We start from the raw sequence: 21,547 nt of genomic DNA on the forward strand, positions 1-21,547 counted from the left end.
AGCACTCATAATTCTTACATGACTCCCTTCTTGCAACATGTTCTGATATATTGCTACGGTTCTCCTGTTGTTAGTAAATGTTCAATTTTACCAGTACTCAGGAGCCAGATATTGGGGTGAAGCCCGGTAGCTCAGAAAGGCAGAGAATGTCCCAAAAGGAAGCTCTCCTGCTCCACGTCAAAAAACCCTTCAGACTCACTGTCCCTCCCTTTTACTTCCTGTGTCTCTCTATCCATCCTCCTGTCTCCCTCTTACTCTGTATGGTTTTTTTCCAGTTTCACTTCTTGTCAACTGGTTGTTCTTTCTCTTGAACTATGATTGACTTCATTTAATCCTGTTTACAATAAACAGAAAGCTCTTGAATTAAAGGTGTGTGCTAGGTCTGGGCATAAAACTAGAAACAGATTTTCCAGTAAATAACACAATCTCAGGGTTCACAGTGATCAAATATCCTACAACATTCACCTTAAGAAATTGTCTTGCCAGAGTCAATGAGGTGGCTCCGCAGGTAAAGGCACTTGCCTGACAATCTGAGTTTGATCTCTAGAACCCACATAGAAGAGAGGACCTAGTCCCACAGGTTATCCTGTGACCTCAGCCCTCAGGTCATGGCCTCCCTCCCCCCCCCCACACCCACAAAGATTGATTTAAAAGAAAAAAGAATGTACCTGCCAACAGTTAGCAGGTAGCAGAAAGGAAATGCTGTACCCTGTAGCACACTTTGTATAGATGTAGACAAACGAGCTTCCTTTTGCCTTTAAAGCACAGTTGTGTCTCAGTTACATAGGAGGTGAGGTTCTGAGAAGTTCATAATCAAGTGACTCCACTGCTGTGCATCCATCAGAAGACACTGAAATTAAAACAGTGAGTGAGTTGTGATGAAATCTCATGAGATTGGGCTGGAGAGGATGGCTCAGATATTAGGAGCACTGGCTGCTCTTCCAGAGGTCCTACCTGAGTTTAATTCCCAGCAACCACATGATGGTTCACAACCATCTGTAGTGGGATCCGTTTATAGATGTGTCTGAAGAGATCAACAGTCTACTCACATAAAATAAATAAATCTTAAAAAAAAAAAAAAAAAAGCTTAAAATCTCATGAGACCACTATTGAGTGTTCAAATTCACAGTGCCATCTTTGACTAAAGCACAGTAACACAAAATTGTATGATTAGACCATGGAGCCTTAACAGGCATAGCATAACTGATTGCCTTAGAAAATAACAGAAGAGTTGCCAAGACTCAAGGAAAAGTCCATTGTACTCTCTCTCTTTAGAGTTGCAGGAATCTTCAGGAACGAATACAAGTAAACATAGACCACACCATAACGGGACTGATGGAAACGAGAGTGAAGATGACCCCCCTGATCATAAGCCTAGCAAAATGAAGAGAAGGTAAGTCACACATTACCTCGCCCGGCAGCACTGAGCTGGAAGGGAAAGGCGGGTCTGTTAGTAAGACCTTTAGGCCCACAGTCCTAATTCTGCCACTCATAAATTCTAAAGAAATAATTTCTTTCCTCATTTTGTGCGACCAATAACCAGGTTTTGTGATATCATTAAGTTGACTGGAACTATCACATAGTATAGGATATTATAGTATAGTACATAACCTTCAGCCCACCCCCACACATGTAGTTGAATTTCTTTCTTATATATATGTTAAGCTACTTTTGAAATAGACTTTAATCAGTTGTTCTTGTTAAATGCATCGGGATGACGAGACGAAGGTAGGTTCTTTAATTTGGTACTTACCTAAATTTAGAGTGAAGATCAACTCTACCCAAGACAGTGCTTTCAGTTTACCACCCACACAGTGCAATAGATCATGATGGGAAGTCTAATGTGTCCCAAGTGCTGAGACTGTAGGGAAGGATAGAGCATTACGGACTTGGAACGTTATGCAGACATATTTCTTTATAGTGTTCCACATAAGGTTTTTTCCTTCCATGTAGAACTAGAAAAATGATAAGCAAACAGAAGTCTGAATAGCTTAGTCCAGTAGCACATGCCACTGCTGTGTTGGCTGTAGAAGGAACCTTTGCTTATTAGTGCTCCACTAGTTGCTCCCAGTTCCCTGAAGAAGAAGGATGTGTGCTGATATTCCTAGGATTTAGTATGTACTCAGTAAAGTTTTTAGTGAGTTTGGCTTGCTTGGAAAGAGAAACTTTGTAAGAGTTACTTCTTCTGTATTCTGTGTGATGCAGTGGATCATATAATCAGTGTTCTTAAAGATACCTGTTTAAGGCACTTGTCACTTCTGAGATGCGATATCTACAGAAACAGCTTAAGGAAAGAGGCTTTGGACTCTAGCTTGAACTTAAGTTCCCATCATGACAGGGAAGTCGTGTCCATGGAAGCAACTCAAGGTTTTGACTGTAAGCACAAGGTTTTGATAGTGGTACATCAGGGCACAATGAAAGCTAAGAACTAGTTCCCATCTTGCTTTCTTTTGCGATTCTTTGTCTGTCTGGAATGCCACTGTGGAGAGCCTTTCATCCTCTAGGAGAACCCTCACACACACAGGCAGAAGTGTACTTTGTAAATGAGCTAAGTCTGGTCAAATTCAATTGGTAAATTCTTCAGGGTTACCTGCCACCTGTATCACAGCCTTTTTTAAAGATTTGTTTTCTTATCACCTGTATGTGTTCTGAGGGTAGTATGTGAGATGCCCAAAGAGGCCAGAAATAGACATCAGATTCCTTGGCTCTGGAGTTTCCAATGGTTGTGAGCTGCTCAATATGGGTGTTGATTACCAAACACTGGGCTTCTGAGAGACTTTCGTGTGCTCTTAGCCTCTAAGCCAACCCTTCAGCCCCCATGCCTTACTCTTTCTAAGAACACTTCCTATGAAAATGTTTTGGTTTGATTGAGCTCTAGAGAAATCACTCCAGAAAATTAAGCTCGGGCTTCAGCGAGATGACATAGATAAGTATTTACACCATCTTCAGGGACAGAGGTAGAATACTTGAAGGTTTAAGATTGGGGGGCTACAGAGATGGCTCAGGAGTTAAGAACACTGTTTTTTTCCCAGAGGGGCTGTTAGGTACCAAAAACCCATGTCACACAGCACATAATAGCTTGTAACTCCAGCCCCAGAGGATCTGAGGTCCTTGCCCTGGCATCCACTGCCACGCCTGAATTCACACACTCATACACATAGATAGAGACACACATACATGCATTTCAAGTTAAAATCTTTAAATAAAAGAATATGAATGCTCGTTGGTTTCAAACACTACTGAGTACATTAAGTTATCCAAAAATACCGATTAAAGTACTTTTTCTCCGTACTTTCTGGTTTTGTGTGATACTGTTCATGCTGAAAGTCGTGGCTTATTACTGTTTCCTTCTTTTGCCTTTTTTTATCTTGTTTTTATTATTGTTTTTGTTTTTCTTCTTTTAGCCATGAGTTGGACATTGATGAAAACCCAGATTCGGAAGTTGATGACAATGGTTTCCATCTAGGATTCAAGCATGGCTCAGGACAAAAGTAATTATTCATAAGGGCTATTACCTTCTTGAAATCCTAATAACTTCAACCGCCTAAAATCTTTTTGGAATTCAAGTAGATAGTATATAATACTGGATTTGATGCCATTGCAAATAATACGATGAAGACACCAGCTTCTCTTGTCAGTAGGACTGAACGGTAGAAGTTGCATTATGTACTCGATGTATTCTCTGCATTAATTCAGTTGCACTTAGTAGCAGCCCAGTGTTATCCCAGTCTATTATATAGATGCAGCAGCGTAGGTCACATGCAGTTTGACCTAATCCAGATCACATTTCACAAAAAGAGGGTTTCGTTTAAGCTCACCTTCAAGTGATGGTCCCCACCTGGCATCTCAGGGTGCTACCCTTTGTTCTTCTCAAAACTGGGAAACAGGCCTTGGAGCAAAGATGTTGTGAAAATTCAAATGTTTCACAGCTAGGTACATAGGTGACTCCTTTGTTTCTAAGTCATAGTATAGCATGCATAGGTCACAGCTTGCTTTCTTCAGCAGTTTGCCATATGTTCCCTTTCTTGTGGGCGTTTACCTGCTCCTTTCAGTGAAAGTTGGTGTTAGATCTCCATCCTCGTTAACAATGTCCAGATTGTTCCTAAGCTCTAAGCATGGTGTCTGTTGGATGCATCCCCTTTGTTCTTTCCTCCTTGATGGGGTGGGTAGTCAGTATATCTTATAGAGATAGAGCAAAAAAGCGATCAACCATTTGCCTTTTAAATGGCCTTTGGGGTTTTTTTGGTTTTTTGTTTGTTTGTTTGTTTGTTTGTTTGTTTGTTTGTTTTTCTGTATTTTGCTATTGCACATAAAGCTGCTGTGAACATTGTGTGTAGAAACCTAAGTATTCTCTGGAATTAAATGCCCAAAGGTTAAGAAAAATATGAATGAGTAGATATTTATGTAAGAAATTTATGCAGGAAAAGAAAATGAGAACTGCCTCACTAGTTCAAAGGTGCATGCCCATACCTCAGAGCCTATACTGACTTCACAGTCACATGCTCAGATACCTGAAGTCAGGGATAGTTTATGTAGTTACTTTAGGCTAAAGCATAGAGTTTAACGGTATATATAAAAGCTGTTTATATCGTTGGCAGCACTGATTTTATGTAAACTATTGTTTGACTCTTGGTAGTATACACTCATGGAGGTAAATTTCATTGTTTGGAATTTTAACTTTTGTCTTTTCTATTTAGAAATAGGATTGTACTTAAAGAGAAAGTATTTTATTATTAATATTATCATTAGTATGAAGGTAACATGAGTCAAAGAGGACTTTTGGGGGCTTGGAAACTTTATAGCAGACAGAAACTCAGGAGATTAGATCAGATTTGCTTTAAACTAGGCATTTGGCAACCATTCTTAGCATTAATTTGATGATGGCCCTATATAAGGTTTTGTCATCACTCTGAGAAAAATTACCCCAACAAGGAAGTATGCTTCTGTTTCGGTTTTACTAGCCTTCTTCATAGCAATCAGCTACATAATTTCTACTTTCTAATCTACATTAGAATTGCATTTTAGTTGTGATGTCATACTTGTAATGCTAGCATTCAAGAATCTGAGGCAGGAGAATGAAGGATTTAAGGCAAACCTGGGCTATATGACATAAGCCTAACTCAAACAGAAAAAAAATAACCCATGTTAGACTTATCATCAGTGTTTCACATTTGGTTTTGGGTTTTGTTTTTTTTGTTTGTTTGTTTGTTTTTGGTTTTTTTTTTTTTTTGGAGGGAGTGGTGTTTGTTTTTGTTTGTTGTTTTTTTTGTTTTTTTTTTTTTTTACTTTGGGGGGGTGTTGGTTTTGGGGGGCTTGGGCTTTATTTTGGGACAGGATTTTCCTGTGTAGTCTGAAATTCTCTCTGTAGACCAGGCTGGCCTGGGACTCGGGGATTTGCCTTCACATTTGCTTTTAAATTGTCATAAAGACAAACCATAAGCTCTTCTGTAGGTCGTTATGTGATTTCATCATTTTGAAAGTTTATTAGGATTAAATGATAGCTATAACTAGCAAATACTAGTAAAAAGTGTTATTTGGGGACTTGGGGGGTTGTTGGGTTTTGAGGTTTTTGTTGTTTTCATTTTTTTGGTTTCCTTTTCCCCTATAAACGAAAATTTTTAGCATGAATCATTTGTTCTGGTCTGATTTAGATATGGTGGAATTCCAAATTTCAGTCGTCGACAGGTCAGGTATCTAGAGAAGAATGTGAAATACAAGTCAAAGTACCTGGACATGCGCAAGCGGATGACTGTGAAGAACAAGCACATCGTCTTCTCCGAGGAGTCAGGGAAACCCTTTATCAGGAAGAGTAAAGTACGGAGTAAGGTGCGCACAGCTGGATGAGACAGAATCGGGGTTTAGAACTTGGCTCTTTAAAGTTGTGTTTAAATGGGAAGTTCCACCCTTCAAGATTGAAGGCTATGTCAAATGATTTTCCACTAGCTTTACGAAGTTATATATTGTGTAAACTAGGTTTGAGGAACAGGGAAGGAAATTAAGGTAATATGGAAAAGGGATGTTTGAAAACTAAAAAGCTGGAGCATCTAAGAAGATAAGTCAGTTAGATTGATTTGCCCATGTAGTACAGATAAGGACGGGGGAATTTTCATACCTTTTTCACACAAAGTAGGATCCCAGGATAGATTCTGCTGAGGTTTTAACCACAAGCCTGAATTCTGAGCTCATCCAAAGACTGATCATCACAAGACTGAAGTAATAGGCTTGACCCAAGAATGTAAAATACAAGCCTAGTTTACAGATTCACACTATAACATGACCTCTCTTGGTCTTTGCAATCAAGAACCAGAAACAAATGTATTAGAACTTCATGTGATGGGTGAGTTATCCTTCTACTAGGGATGGGGCATTTCTCATGATCAGAGTCTTCTTATCATTGCTGTTGCAACCAGCTCCCTTTAAAGACAGGGAGCACAATCTCAGGCTTCTGAAAGATTTTGTTGTATCTTCGAATGCTTTGACTTCAGCCTTCTGGCTAAGCATGCTTTACAAATAAATAGGTTTATTTTTCGTGTGTGTGTGTGTGTGTGTGTGTGTGTGTGTGTGTTTCAGATTGGTCAAGGTTGGTGATTTTTTTTTAAAGATTTTATTTATTATATATGAGTGCACTGTAGCTGTCTTCAGACACACCAGAAGAGGGCATCAGATCTCATTATAGATGGCTGTGAGCCATCATGTGGTTGCTGGGATTTGAACTCAGGACCTCTGGAAGAGCATTCAGTGCTCTTAAGCACTGAGCCATCTCTCCAGCCCGGTTGCTGATATTTTAATGAATATTTTAGTGACCCTTTTTATACCTGAAATAAACTACCTGGTGTCAGTCTCTTAAGATTTTGTAATGTGTTGGGTTGGAAGTAATAATTCCCATATATTTCACCTATAGATGAATATAGAAACAGCTGCATATAATGACTGCTATGACCTTAGTTCTCTTGGGTATGGAGAGATGGCACTTTCTCCTCAGTATGAGGTTTTGTTTATCATTTATCTGCCTTTCTCTGAAAGTTATTCATTCTTAAGATCATAAAGACCCGATATAGAGAAGGTTCATTGTATAGCAAATTCAAGGAAGTAACTCATCCAGCTTTTGACTGCCATTACATTTTAACATTTTAGCAAGTAAACTGATTTGGTTAGGACTTAATTCTGTCAGCTCTGCTATTTGTACTTATTCTTTCTGAGATAGCTCTAACTTGGCTTGAGTTTTGCTTTTAGATTTACTTATGTTTACGAGTAGTGTGTGTGTGTGTGTGTGTGTGTGTGTGTATGCGTATGCATGTTTATGCGTGTGTAAGCCTGATACCTGTGTAGACTAGAAGACATCAGATCTTCAAGACAAATCAGCATTCAGTTGATGCCATGTAACTTCTTTTAAAAGAATTCTTAATTAGGTCATAGGATGCTCCCCTAAATTCCAGATAGCCCAGAATTACTTCTAGCTTGTTTGATACATTTAATTATGATGGCTTGTTAACCAAGTTACAAATAGTAAAAGGTGAGAAAATTCTGTTTTCTTTATAGTTAATTGATGTTTGTTATGGTATCTTAAAATTTCAGGTGGAAAAATTCCTAAAATGGGTTAATGAGCCTGTAGATGAGGAGATATCACAGGAGCCTCTCTCTCACAACAAAATGCAAGACACTTGCACAAGCAGTGACTCTGAGGAACAAGACATGTCCATGGAGAAAACTGATGGTCTGATGGAGACCAGAGATCCAGAACCTGAAAACTGTCAGACCATCTCTTCAGCCAGTGAACTTGAAGCAGAAAAGAGTGAAGGGGGCTCCTTAGTAGCAGCTGTTCCAGAGAACTGTTCAACTGAAGGAGTAGCAAACTCTCCCCGTGCAGAAGCAGAAGGTAAAGTAGATGTGCCTCACCTGTGTGTCCTTGGCTCGCACTCGGATTGCACGCCTGCCTCAGGGTAGTGAGAATGAGCTGAGGGCTATGATTCGGCACTGTGACTGCTCTTTCCTTTTCCTTACTCGGGCTGGATCAAGTTAAGACAAGCATTATCTGTGTGGACTGTGATCTCGGTTACCACCCTGTCCCTGCCGACAGTGGCTTGTCACTCTTGACATTAGTGAAGCGTACATTTTCTTTTTGATAGGTTTTTGTAATAGTTTGAAGGGTTTTGATGGAATATTGACAAAATACATTTACAGTAGTTGGTGCTAATAAATATGAAAACTAACATTTTTAGTGGCCAAATTTCTTAGTAAAGATGAAAGCATTCGCGGGAACGTTGCAGGTAAAGACTTTTACTTACTTCACTTTGTGCACTGCCTCACGTTTGTCCTTCTGAAGCAACCATGTCTATTGTGGTCCTCCTTTCCTTTTACAGTTAATAAGAGGATCCAAGTCCTTCAGTTATGGTTACTGTTGCATTGATGATACACCATAATTAAAAAGTAAATTGGGGAGGAAAGGGTTTATTTATTTGCCTTACATATCCTGAATCAGTCCTGTGAGGGAAGCCAAGGCAGCAACTGAAATTGCAGGACCAAGGAAGAAGGATGCCAAGGCCTGAAGGAGTGTTACTGATGGCACAGCTTGCTTTCTTATAGCATCCAGAACCACCAACCCAGGGTGACAACACCCACCATGGGGTGGGTTCTCCCACATCAATCAGTTCCTAAGAAACTAACCTACATACAGACTTGCCTACCTACATACAGACTTGCCTGCAGCCCCATCTTATGCAGGCAGTTTTTCAGGTGACATTCCCTCCTCAGAGGTGACACCAGCTTGTATCGAGTTGACATAAAACTATCCAACATGCTTGGTTTAGTTGACACCTTTCCTTTGGGTAGGCACACATGTACCTAAGTCTCCTGTCACCTATCTCCTGCCTTGTTACACTGTAGACTTCAAGTGTTCTATGGTCTTTCATTGCCAGTGTTAGAAGAGCTGACATTCATGTGCTGCTTGGGCGCTGAGGTGGGTGACAGCAGTACTTTTCCCTCAACACTTTTGGCTATTTGCAATGACCTGATAGTCCTAACCTTAGAACATCTGAATGTGAGAGGGCTTTATTCTCTGTCTACTGCAATCTTGTTTGTACTCTGGCAACTCTCTTCATCTACAAGTAGTGCTGCATAGATGCTTCTAATCTTCCGGAGACTTGAACCTGATAATCAATTAATAATGTGTTTTTCTAAATGTTGACTCACCATACTTCTGAGACACCTTGTGTTATATGGCCAGGGCTAAAGCTTAATGGGCCTTGGAAAGATGTTGTCTTAAAATGAAATGTGACCCTGCTAACACACCTTCAACCTCAGCTTCTCAGGAGTCTAAAAGCAGGAGGACCACAAGTTCAACACTAGCCTGGACAAATTAAATTACCCAACCCTGTCAATGGATGGATGCTTGCATGCATATGTTTGTCTACCGCCGGGCACTAAGTTCAATTCCAGGAATGTAATAACAAAAAAAGTAAAGAAAAACATTTACATTTCTGTAATTCACCCACTAAAACAATGTGGCTGTCGACAATTTTTAGACCTGTATTAGTGCTTTTGGTATACAGGTTGGATATCCTGTGTCTGATACAGTGGGGACCAGATGTGTTGTAGGATTCTGGTTTTGGAAGATTTCAGATGTTTAGTCCTTACCTCCCATCACTGCTGTAAATGAAATTAGTAAAGTACTGTGCATTCCTCATCTGTTCCTTTTGTAGGAGTAAAATTAAAGCTTACAGGTCTGGAGAGAAGGCTCCAGTAAGATGGCTGCTTGTCCAGAGGAATGGGTTCAATCAGCACCCACCTGGCAGCCTGTAACTGTCTGTAACTCCAGTTTGGGGGTTCCAATGCTGTCCCACAGATATACATACAGGCAAATCACCAGTGCACATAAATAAAAAGAAATCATGAGAGAGAGAGGGCAGGGAGAGGGAGGCAGGGAGGGAGGGAAAGGGAGAGGAATGAAAAGAAAAAAGAAATTAGCCAATAAATGCCAGGGCCAGTGTGGCGGCAGAGATCAGTGTCCACACAGGCAGTTTTCTCAAGCCAATAAATGGCAGTCGGGCTGTAATCTGAAGCAGTAGTGCTCTGTTTTGCTCTGATTCTCTGCATGTGTCACTGCACGTGTGGTCTGCTACAGTCCAAGATGTGATTATTTGACATAGCTGCTGTTTACGAGTTCCCTAGTTCCATTCTCTTTTCATGGTCAGCAGCTGTATTACATTCTATTTTAGTAGAAATAAAGAAGAAAAAGAAGAAGAAGAAGAAGAACAAGAACAAAAAGATAAATGGCCTACCACCTGAAATAGCTTCTGTTCCGGAGCTGGCAAAATACTGGGCCCAGAGATACAGGCTTTTCTCTCGCTTTGATGATGGGATCAAATTGGACAAAGGTAAATAAAATATAGATGTATTGTTTAGCTTTATTTAGAAGCCACTGTAGATTTACAGAAAAATTGTAAAAATTTTCATACCATTTTTACCTGGATTCAGCTATTTCCAACATTTATAATTTGATTCTATGTGTGTTGTCTTTTTCTGATCCAGTCACATAGATCATGCCACTCCCAGTTATTTAGTATGTATTTTCTAAGAAAAATGGTTTTTGCTGTAATAATAAATAATAATAATAACAACAACAATGGTAATAGCAATAAGACCTGGGACCAGTCCCTTGTATGGGAAGGTTAACCAATGATAGTAAATTATCTCTGTAACTCATGTTTTCATAAAGTAGTGTGATGTGCGTTTAGCTGTTGTGTTTTCTTAGCTTCCTGTAATCTGTAGTAGCTCCCCGGACTCTCATACCCAAGACTTCTCTTGAGCCAGGCAGGTACTTTACCACAGAGTTACCCCTGCAGCATGATGTTGACTTCTTTCGAGGAATGATGGTTCATTGCCTGTGGAGTATCACTCAGTTGTGCACATATGACCATCTGTGTTCTAATTTCAGATTTAACTTGTATTTGTAGCAACTTATGCAGGGTAACAGAAGTATGGACATCATTAAAAAGAGCAACTGATGAAGATATACCTAATACAGAAACTTATAATTAATTAGCAGTGAAAACTTGAATTCTTCATTGAATTTTCCTTCTCTGATTTGCTTGCTTATTTGTTTAATGTATAATTATTGCTCTGTTTTCATGCATAAGAGAAAATCATATTTCATTACACTGAGGTTAAGGAAAGGGGATTTCTGAGAATTGATCCTCAGACCTCTGGAAGAGCAGCCAGTGAGCCGTGGCTTCAGGTCCGTGTCCTTCCCTACCTCCATGATCTTAAAAGACAATTTAGTCTCAGAGACTGACACTGGTTTTTATATTGAGAGGTCTTGATCTATTGAGGAGTTAAGTGATTCTATGCCACCTGTGTAATTTGTAAAAGAGTGAGTGCTATAGAAAGTACATGGGAATTTATTAGGAGAACGACTGGGGAAAATAGAAAACGTTCACTGGAGGTACTGAAGAGCCATTTAAAGGTTTAGTAGGTAGTGAGAACAGAAACACTTGCCCATCATTTTTTTTTCCCAAAGAAAGTTCCTTCTGAGAAATGCAGGTTCTTTCTGATAGAAAGGGAGGGTAGTATTTTCTTCCCTCCAGCTAAGTGTAACTTCATTTCTGAACATGGCAAGGGTTCTGCTATTCCTTCTATGCTGAAGCAGCCTCCTAACCACTGGCTACTGCTCTTTGCTTTCTCTGACATTTAAAAACATGGAAATGTGGCACACACACCATGGACAGACATACATGAGGGCAAAGCACTCACAAGTAATAATAATGTAGCGAAGACTCTTCCACCTACGTCCTAGTTAATAACAACTCAGAGGCTTATTCCTTATTTCTAAAGGCTTAGGCCTAAAGCTAGGCTTCGCCCTGGACTAGCACATAACTCAGCTAACTCGTTTACACCAATCTGTGTCTGCCGCATGGCTCGTATGTTACCCCAAGTCCTGCAGGTGGCAAAACCGTTTCCCAGGGTTCCTCTGAGATGTCTCCCTTTCCAATCCTGCCTCAGCCTATTGGCCATCAGTTTTATTGAAAGGTGATGCTTATACACAGTACACTAGAGATCAGCCCTACGTGAAATATTTTTTGAAAATGTAAATGTTCATAAAGTGTCAATAAAAACTGAATCATCGCCTGTCCATTATAAATAAAATAGTTGAGAAAGTCACTGTAGTATGGGAGGCAGTTAGCCATTTAGAACTTGCCGATTCCCATAGCTGATGAGCAGTAGTTAATGCCGCAACCAGAAAAATCGCAGTTCTGATCGATTACCAGAGAAATGTGGAAGATAGCATACAGACGCATCGGGAATTAGCAGCTCTGTGGGGCCTTTCTCTAAAGCCAGGCAATGTGTATTCTTAAGTGCGCATGTGTGGGGATGCCTCTGAAATGGAGGAGAGAAGAGGGAGTAGATCCCATAGAGCTCAAGTGAGAGGTGATCGTGACCCAGTGTGGACATGGAGCCAACTGGTCCCTTACAGGAACAGTCCAAGCTTATGACTGAGCTAATCACTAAGCCATCGCTCTGGCTTGTCTTTTTTTTAAACTTGTGCAATATGTTTTTCTTTTCATGCTTGGGTTCTTGGAATTGCACATTTTACCAAGCTGTTCTCCCTTTGCAGAGGGCTGGTTTTCAGTCACTCCTGAGAAGATTGCTGAGCACATAGCTGGCCGCGTCAGTCAGTCTTTCAACTGTGACATCATAGTAGATGCTTTCTGTGGGGTTGGAGGAAATACCATTCAGTTTGCCTTGACAGGAAAAAGAGGTAATGTAGTCATTTATGACAGAAAAAAGTGTCATTTCCAACTTGTGCAGAGAATACGTTTACCTTTGTTCATATCTTTGAGGATGAAATTTAATATGTAGTTGATAATTTTATACCAGATATTTAAAGCTATAGCTTGCAGTGTTTAGTAATCTTGCATATGTTTAGCAAATACTTCATATGTATCTATTTAGTCAACGGTCATAAATTATGTCTTTTACTAACTTAATTTCACAGCTAAACGGAGGCATAAAAAGATGAAGTAATTGCACAGGATCATACAGATGCACCTACTAATCCCTGGAGCCAAGATTCTAGAAGCCTATAAAAACAATCATACATGATGCTTCTTAGAACCCAAGAGTAACGGATAGGGAGAAGAAGCTTTATCTCCGACTCAGTAGCTTTATGACATTTGACATAACTTTGAAGAACACATTGAATTCATATAGTCGTAGGATGCTTTACAGCTGAAAAACACCAAAGCTCTAAAACTTTTGACTGTTTGGACCAGTGAGGTGATGCAGTGAGCAAGGGCTTTTGCCATTACACAGATAGATAGATAGATAGATAGATAGATAGATAGATAGATAGATAGATAGATAGATGATAGATAGGTAGATAGATGATAGATAGGTAGATAGATGATAGGTAGATAGATAGATAGATAGATAGATAGATAGATAGATAGATGATAGATAGATAGATGATAGATAGATAGATAGATAGATAGATAGATAGATAGATAGATAATAGGTAGGTAGGTAGGTAGGTAGATAGATGATAGATAGGTTGATAGATAGGTAGACAGATGATAGATAGGTAGATGATAGATTGATAGGTAGGTAGATAGATAGATGATTGATAGATAGATAGGTAGATAGATTGATAGATAGATGATAGATAGATGATAGGTTGATAGATAGGTAGGTAGGTAGATAGATAGATAGATAGATGATAGATAAATAGATAGATAGGTAGGTAGGTAGGTAGGTAGATAGAGTGATAGATGATAGGTAGGTAGATAGATGATAGATATATGATAGATTGATAGGTAGGTAGATAGATAGGTAGGTAGGTAGGTAGATAGATGATAGATAGGTTGATAGATAGGTAGACAGATGATAGATAGGTAGATGATAGATTGATAGGTAGGTAGATAGATAGATGATTGATAGATAGATAGGTAGATAGATTGATAGATAGATGATAGATAGATGATAGGTTGATAGATAGGTAGGTAGATAGATGATAGATAGATAGGTAGATAGATTGATAGATGATAGATAGATGATAGATAGATAGATAGATAGATAGATAGATGATAGATAAATAGATAGATAGGTAGGTAGGTAGATAGAGTGATAGATGATAGGTAGGTAGATAGATGATAGATATATGATAGATTGATAGGTAGGTAGATAGATAGGTAGGTAGGTAGGTAGATAGATGATAGATAGGTTGATAGATAGGTAGACAGATGATAGATAGGTAGATGATAGATTGATAGGTAGGTAGATAGATAGATGATTGATAGATAAGATAGGTAGATAGATTGATAGATAGATGATAGATAGATGATAGGTTGATAGATAGATAGATAGATAGATAGATGATAGATAAATAGATAGGTAGGTAGGTAGGTAGATAGAGTGATAGATGATAGGTAGGTAGATAGATGATAGATATATGATAGATTGATAGGTAGGTAGATAGATAGGTAGGTAGATAGATTGATAGATAGGTAGATAGGTAGATAAATGCTATTTAAATTAGTGGAGGGCTGGAGAGTTGGCTCAGCCATTAAAGGCTAAGCTCACAACTAAAAGTGAAAATCAATGGATGCTCTCAAGGAATATAGTGATACATACAAGTACTTGGGGAGACAAGGAGGAAGGTTGCAAACTTGAGACTGAAATGAACTACAAAGACACCATAACCTCCCCCCAAAAAATGTTTATAACTGCCTAGGACTGAAGGTTTAGCCTAGTAGAGCCTTTACCTGCAGTGTACTAGGTTTGTGACTCATGTCTGTGATATACCAGAGCTTTAGATACTGAAGATACCCAGGTCATAGTCTAAAGATACTCCACTATCTTATTAGACCTACCAGTGAATGGTGACCTTCACTTTAGTGGATTTCAGCAGAATCGCATTAATTTATATGAACTTTTAGAAGTTAATCGAGAAAGCAAAATATGAATCTGGAAAGTTTATAGAAGTCAGAGAATGATGGACTGAATGTGCCTAATGATTTCAAGACCGGAGCAGATGAGCTCTGACCTTGATTCTACTCCTTTTGTGTTCCAGGCATACGTGACACTTGCCAAGTTTATGTCCTCTCAGAGTGACCTAAATAAAAGCACTTCTTAGTTTACCAGATCAATAATTATTTTCTTGTCTTCCACTAATTCAGTGTTTCACAATTCTTTTTTTTTCAAATAAGCCACATACATACATACATACATATATACATATATGTACATGTATCTATATGTATGTATGTATTGCCTGAAAATATTTTTCTCAGAAGTTATCAAACTCATCCCTTTCTGGCATTTTGTCATAAGACAGTGGTTAAACTATCTGTACCCTGATAAAGCAAGGCTGGAAATTCTCTGTAAATATGAAAGAACCTGAGTATCTAGGATTAGCCTAGATTTCTTCATTGGGAAAGTTTGTTGCAGGGTTTATGGAGCTTAGCACGCATTTGGTAAAGAAGACATATGATGTGTCCTAAAGGCAGGCTAGTTCCATAGTGTCAGCTCCCTCTGTAGCAGCGGTTCTCAACCTGTGATATCCTGCAAATCACATTTACAGTATAATCCATGACAGTACAAAATTACAGTTATGAAATAGCAACAAGATGCTATGGTTGGGCCCACCCCACAAGCGGAACTGTTTTAAAGGATTGCTGCATGGGGAAGGCTGAGAACACTGCTCCGTGAGGAGAAGAGAAGCAAGTAGCTATCACTGGCTCTCCCTAGCGCTGTGATGACAGCCTTTCCCTGACACAATGGGGGAGTAGGAGCATTAACCCACTTTAAGGAGATTGGTCTTCTCTGAAGGCCAGCATTTAGCTTTACATCAAGTTGTAGCATTTATAAGTGTTTACTGCTCCAACTGAACATAGCTGCTTCCACCCCTCCCCTCAAAGGCCATTTACAAGTTTTAACTAAAATTGTATTTGTGTGTAGCTATGTGTCTCTTAAGTCTTTTTTTTTTTTAGGTGTTTTATTCAGAAAACCATCTCATTGTCATCTTTTTCTATTTTAGTGATTGCCATTGATATCGACCCTGTTAAAATTGATCTTGCTCGGAATAATGCTGAAGTTTATGGGGTAGCAGATAAAATAGAGTTTATCTGCGGAGATTTCCTGCTCTTGGCTCCATGTTTAAAGGCTGACGTTGTGTTCCTGAGTCCACCGTGGGGGGGCCCAGATTATGCCACTGCGGAGACCTTTGACATTAGGACCATGATGTCTCCTGATGGATATCCTTTGGAAGTCCTAATAGTATATAAATGCTTGCAGAGAGGAAAGGGGCAGGTGTGTGCGTGCGTGTGTGTGTGTGCGTGCGTGTGTGTGTGCGTGCGCGTGTGTGTGCGCGTGTGTGTGCGCGTGTGTGTGCACGTGTGTGTGCACGTGCACACGCACACATGCACATGGGTGGGTGTGGATGTGTGTGTGTATAGGAGTTCAGAATAGAGAAAAAGTATGTTCATCACATTTGATAAATTCCATTGTATTTTACACAAAAAACCATGCACAGCCTTCCAGCTGGCTCAACTCTTAAGACACTGCATAAACCTGGCAACCTGAAATTGAGTCCCAGAGCCCACATAAAGATGCAAGAAGAGAATTTCCTCTGCTATACCCAGGAACTACATGTGTATACACTGTAATAATAATAACGAAAGCTTTACAAACAACTGTCAGAATTGTGTGTTGGGTAGTCTATCTATAGATGTATTGAGACCATTGTCACTATTAAATTTTGCTGTTATAAAGCAAGAGAGCAGCCCTAGCTCCTGGGGAATGGAGGAGAGAGTGGTTTCCCAAGGTTTTGTGAATGGGTTGGCAGGGTGGCTGCTGATTCATGATAGACGCTGCACAGCCAAGTGCCCAGAGCCGCCTTGAGGATCAGTAGGTGGACTTGTTATCTGGAGTTAGAAGCCTCAAGTCTGGGCAGTGTTGTTCAACTCACAGGGCCTTCTGCTAAAGCAGCTTCATCACTTAACCTGTCAGGATCACATATCTGTCTCTTTGGATTTCATATGTACCTTTTCATCGCTTACAAATGTACTTGGTTAGTGACAGGTAATAAACATCTCTTCACTCAGAAATGTAACTTCTTATCCTTAACTGTTCTTCACCTTTGAAATTTTCAGGCTTTCCCAGAAGATCACTAATAATATTGTTTATTTTCTTCCAAGAAATGCTGATGTTGACCAGGTAAGCATTACTGAGGAAATTCTGTACACTTCTACTTAGCTGTTAGAAAAAAATAGACAGGAAAGTATACAGGGCAATTGAAATTCCTTACCAGAGGACCTGCTGTGAGAAGCCCCTAACTGGTGTTGTACATCCCTCCCCGACCACAGCTCCTGAGAAGGAGACGCAGATGATATCACTTGGGTTTTATGAAGATGGATTGACTAGTGATGTGTTATAGATGCTGCATGGCATCTGTCCAAGGCCCGCCTTTCTGTGCTTTCTGTACTGGAAAATAGTAGTCCAGCTAAAGAAACCAGATCTTAGGAAGGTGTAGTGGTTCATAATTCCAGCACTGGAGCAAAAACAGGAATAGCAAGGAGAAAGCAAGTGGAAAGAAACAAGTGGGCTTTAACTTGCCCAGGAACAGTTTCTCTGTCCTTTATTGAAGCACCTGACTACCTCATCTTGTCCACTGTATGCTTCTAGTGTATTAGACTTTACTTTTTCCTTTTAAAGTTAAGTGTGTATTTTACCTGTGTCTTTTCTGTCTTATCTAAGAGTCTCATAGTTTTGGTTGAATAGATTTCTCTAACCACTAATCCATTAAACCTTAGGGATAATGCTGACCTAAGAAAAATTCTCTGGTTTATTTTCTGGGATGAGACTCAAACAGAGTTGTTTTAGCTTTCCAAGTAGTTACAGTGTGCTCCATAGTTGACAGTCTCTGGGTTATAAAAAGAGCACGTGAAAAGCTGAGTACTTAGACTGAATTAGAGGAAATTTAAATTCTGTTTGCCTTCTGTCATGTATTAATAATCCACTTAGCCAAGTGTTAAGCCTCCCAAGATAGCGTATGTGGATGTCACTCGAGTTCTTTGGGGCTGCGAGTGTCTTATGTCAGCCTCCACATTGAACCCATTGTCTGTTACTTGTGTAACTGCTTTCTAGACTTGGGCACCCACGGTTCTCCAAAACTATCTCCTAAGAGGCCGTATGATCCAGTAGACTGTCCTGGTCCTTAATAGTACATTTAGACAAACTCATTTGGGTATTTCGTAGCAATGGGGAAACACACACCAACACACACCTACCTACACCCTCTCTCCCCAAGTAGGGTTTCTCCATGTCTTGGCTGTTGACCAGGCTAGCCTTGAACTCAGAGATCCACCTGCCTCTGCTTCCCAGAGTTTATATTTAAGGCATGTGCCAACACTGCCTGACGAGAAACCACATTTTAGTATGAAAAATTCAGTGATTAAATTTCTTTTGACACAAAGAAAAATTAGCTTGCGTTTTACTTTTGTTTTTGTCCTTAAAACCTGCCAGCATTAGACTTGTAGAAGCTGGGGATGTGGTTCATTTGTTAAACAAAGGAAGACACCTACTGTCAACCTCTGGCCTCTGTGGCATGTGTGCACATTTTCATTCACTCGTGTCCCACTTGTATGTGAGTACCCATAGGAACACCATTCACAAGCACACAGTATTGGACTTCCTGGGTCCTTTGTGCTTCTGCCTCTAGAGGGAGTAGTAACACTAGAAAATGATAAAGGAAATTGCTTGGTATGAAGTATAGATGAAATAAACTGCAGTAGGAAGTTACTTTTTTGTTTTTAAACAGAAAATATGTCTGTGTGAGGTTTTCACAATGAAAAGAGATTGAGTAATAAAAGCTTGAAAGAGTGAAGAGCTGATTATGAGCCTACAGTCTAAATCAAGGCTGCATTTTTCCATAAATGTTTCTGCAGCCAACATCAATTCCATTTCAAAGCGGTCATGCTATGTCCTACTCACTGTCAAACTGAGTATAGTATGTCTTAGAAATTGTTCATGTAGGAGATGTCACCCACTGATTTTGTAACCAGGGAAGTATTTTTCTGGCTTTGCTCTTTTCTTGACCTCTCATCCCCGTTTTCTTTTGGAGTTATCCTAGAACATGTACCCTTTGCTATTCAAACACGCACTGTAAAACCACAGCTAATTTGTTCAAAACATCTTTTTGTGGGAGGCTCTGTGGAAATAGGTGTCTATCAAAACCACACAAACCCAAGGACCTGGGTCTGATGCAAAGAATCCACAGTTGAATTGACTTGCCGCTGCTGCTGCTGCTGCTGCTGCTGCTGCTGCTGCTGCTGCTGCTGCTGCTGCTGCTGCTGCTGCTGCTGCTGCTGGTGGTGCCTGTCCGTGCTGCTTTCCTTCATTTCTCTCCCCTAGCAGTCTAGAGTTGGGCAGCACTAGTTCTGGAGTCACCCTACTTTGCAAACATGAATCTTCTTTTAAGGAGGGAGCCTATACAGTATAGAGGGATGCCTCTCAATATCTTAGTCCTCCCACAGGAGCTGCATGCAGTGGCTTCAGATACTGCTTGTATTTGAAATCCTTGTGCATGGGCTCCCTTAACATGAAGAGGTTTGTTTTTGACCAGGCATGAGACAATGAGAGCAGGCCTCCCAGCCCCTGAGGTGTAGTAACTCCTCTTCCTTGTTTGCTTTCAAAACCATACAAAACATGTAACTAGACTCTTCGGTTCAGATTAAGCACTTTGATCACATTTATGCCGGTGCACATAGCAGGGTGACACTGAGCAGCAGCCCTGCATTGTGTTAAAGTAAACATGGGACTGGAGAGGGGGCCCACCAACCAAGAGAACTGGCTGCTCTTTAGGGGCTGGGCTTCAAATCCCAGCACCCACATGCTCACAGCTGGATATAACACCCTCTTCTGGCCTCTGCAGGCACTGCATATATGTGGTACACAGACATTCATGGAGAATACTCATCCATACTCATAAAAATAAGATGAACCTGTAGCCCTCCACCAGACAGCACCTGACCCTTCTCAAGTGTAACTCCAGCCTCCATAACTTTTTTAGATGTATATCTTGATAAACCCTATTTTATTTCAAGCATCTATATTCTCTTTGGCTTTTAAAGTTCCTTCTGTAGGAGCCTGAAAGTATAGCTAAGTGGTAGATTTTATTAATATATATAAGGCCCTGGGTTCAATGCACAGTATCAACTAAATTCTATTCCATAGGGAATGGGCGGCTGCTAACTACTGAGCTAGATCTTCAGGCCCTATAGCTTATCTTCATTGGTTTATAGGTAGGAAGGTAGATAGATAATGGATAGGGATGTTATTTAAAAAATTCCTAAGTATGTCTGAGTATATGGAATGTAGATAGGGGTGACACATGGAGGTCAGAAGAGAGCATCAGATCCCTTAGAACTGGGGTTACAGATGTGAGCCATCCAACATAGATGCTGGAAATCAACTCAAGATCAATCAGCAAGTGCCCTTAACCTCTGAGCCATTTTCTTCAGCCATTTTAAAAACTTGCTATGCAGAATCTAGTACTGAGTAACTAAAACTATTAACCAATAAAAATGCCTCTTAAATGATACTGTCAAGTGGTAATTATTTACCTAATTTAGTTCATTAGCATTTTTTCAAGTGAAAAATTAGAGCCTTACTAGTTTCTAAATGTTAGAATTAATGAAAGATCATATCAAAATATTCAAATTTAAACTAATAGTAGAAATATAATTTAACACTATATTCATGTGGTGAGCGTAGTAAAGTCGTTCGAGCAGGTGGAAGACCCAGAAACATAAAGAGAGCTGAAGGTGGGGCTGGTGTGTGGACGGACTGTCGACCCGAGACTGTTGGACTTGAGAATAACCAGCCTTACAACTCGGCATACAGACGTTCACTCTACCTTCTGAAATAACTGCCACATCGAAGACCACACAGGATGGCAGCTGGGCGGATAGTGCTCCTGGGTTCTTGAGAAGAGTTCAGTGCCTATTTTATTGGATTATTCCAACACTGTGAAGTGTGCATGTGAGGTTTTCAGCCTAATATGCTGAGGAAGTTTAGTGATTTGCCCAGCCATTCTGCTAGCACCTTAGCAACTTGGTGCATCCCGTGGGTGGAATAATCACTGCTGAGAAAACAAAGTTCACCAAGTACCTCAGAGCTTGGTCACCAGGAAACAAAGTTCACCAAGTACCTCAGAGCTTGGTTACCAGGAAACAAAGTTCACCAAGTACCTCAGAGCTTGGTCACCAGGAAACAAAGTTCACCAAGTACCTCAGAGCTTGGTTACCAGGAAACAAAGTTCACCAAGTACCTCAGAGCTTGGTTACCAGGAAACAAAGTTCACCAAGTACCTCAGAGCTTGGTCACCAGGAAACAAAGTTCACCAAGTACCTCAGAGCTTGGTCACCAGGAAACAAAGTTCACCAAGTACCTCAGAGCTTGGTCACCAGGAAACAAAGTTCACCAAGTACCTCAGAGCTTGGTCACCATGAAATTAGGGGTGATGATTAGAAACTGAAGTGACAGGTGAGCAAAA

General features: G+C 40.1%; 1 protein-coding gene across 3 annotated transcripts in view; it reads left to right on the forward strand.

Moving 5' to 3' along the window:
* The window catches only part of Tgs1 (trimethylguanosine synthase 1), a 33,526-nt gene that overhangs the window by 8,209 nt on the left and 3,770 nt on the right, over nucleotides 1–21,547 (forward strand). For 2 of the 3 annotated variants that reach the window (NM_001107904.1, XM_063287525.1), the window contains exons 5-12: nucleotides 1,276–1,393; nucleotides 3,405–3,491; nucleotides 5,652–5,826; nucleotides 7,576–7,876; nucleotides 10,215–10,373; nucleotides 12,611–12,754; nucleotides 16,031–16,247; nucleotides 17,130–17,208. In NM_001107904.1, the coding sequence (NP_001101374.1) occupies nucleotides 1,276–1,393; nucleotides 3,405–3,491; nucleotides 5,652–5,826; nucleotides 7,576–7,876; nucleotides 10,215–10,373; nucleotides 12,611–12,754; nucleotides 16,031–16,247; nucleotides 17,130–17,208 (1,280 nt within the window). The remainder of the gene's footprint in view (nucleotides 1–1,275; nucleotides 1,394–3,404; nucleotides 3,492–5,651; nucleotides 5,827–7,575; nucleotides 7,877–10,214; nucleotides 10,374–12,610; nucleotides 12,755–16,030; nucleotides 16,248–17,129; nucleotides 17,209–21,547) is intronic. The other variant, XM_039109760.2, reaches the window with a different exon arrangement.

This window comes from Rattus norvegicus, chromosome 5 (assembly GCF_036323735.1).
Source record: "Rattus norvegicus strain BN/NHsdMcwi chromosome 5, GRCr8, whole genome shotgun sequence".
In the NCBI taxonomy this organism is placed as follows: Eukaryota; Metazoa; Chordata; class Mammalia; order Rodentia; family Muridae; genus Rattus; species Rattus norvegicus.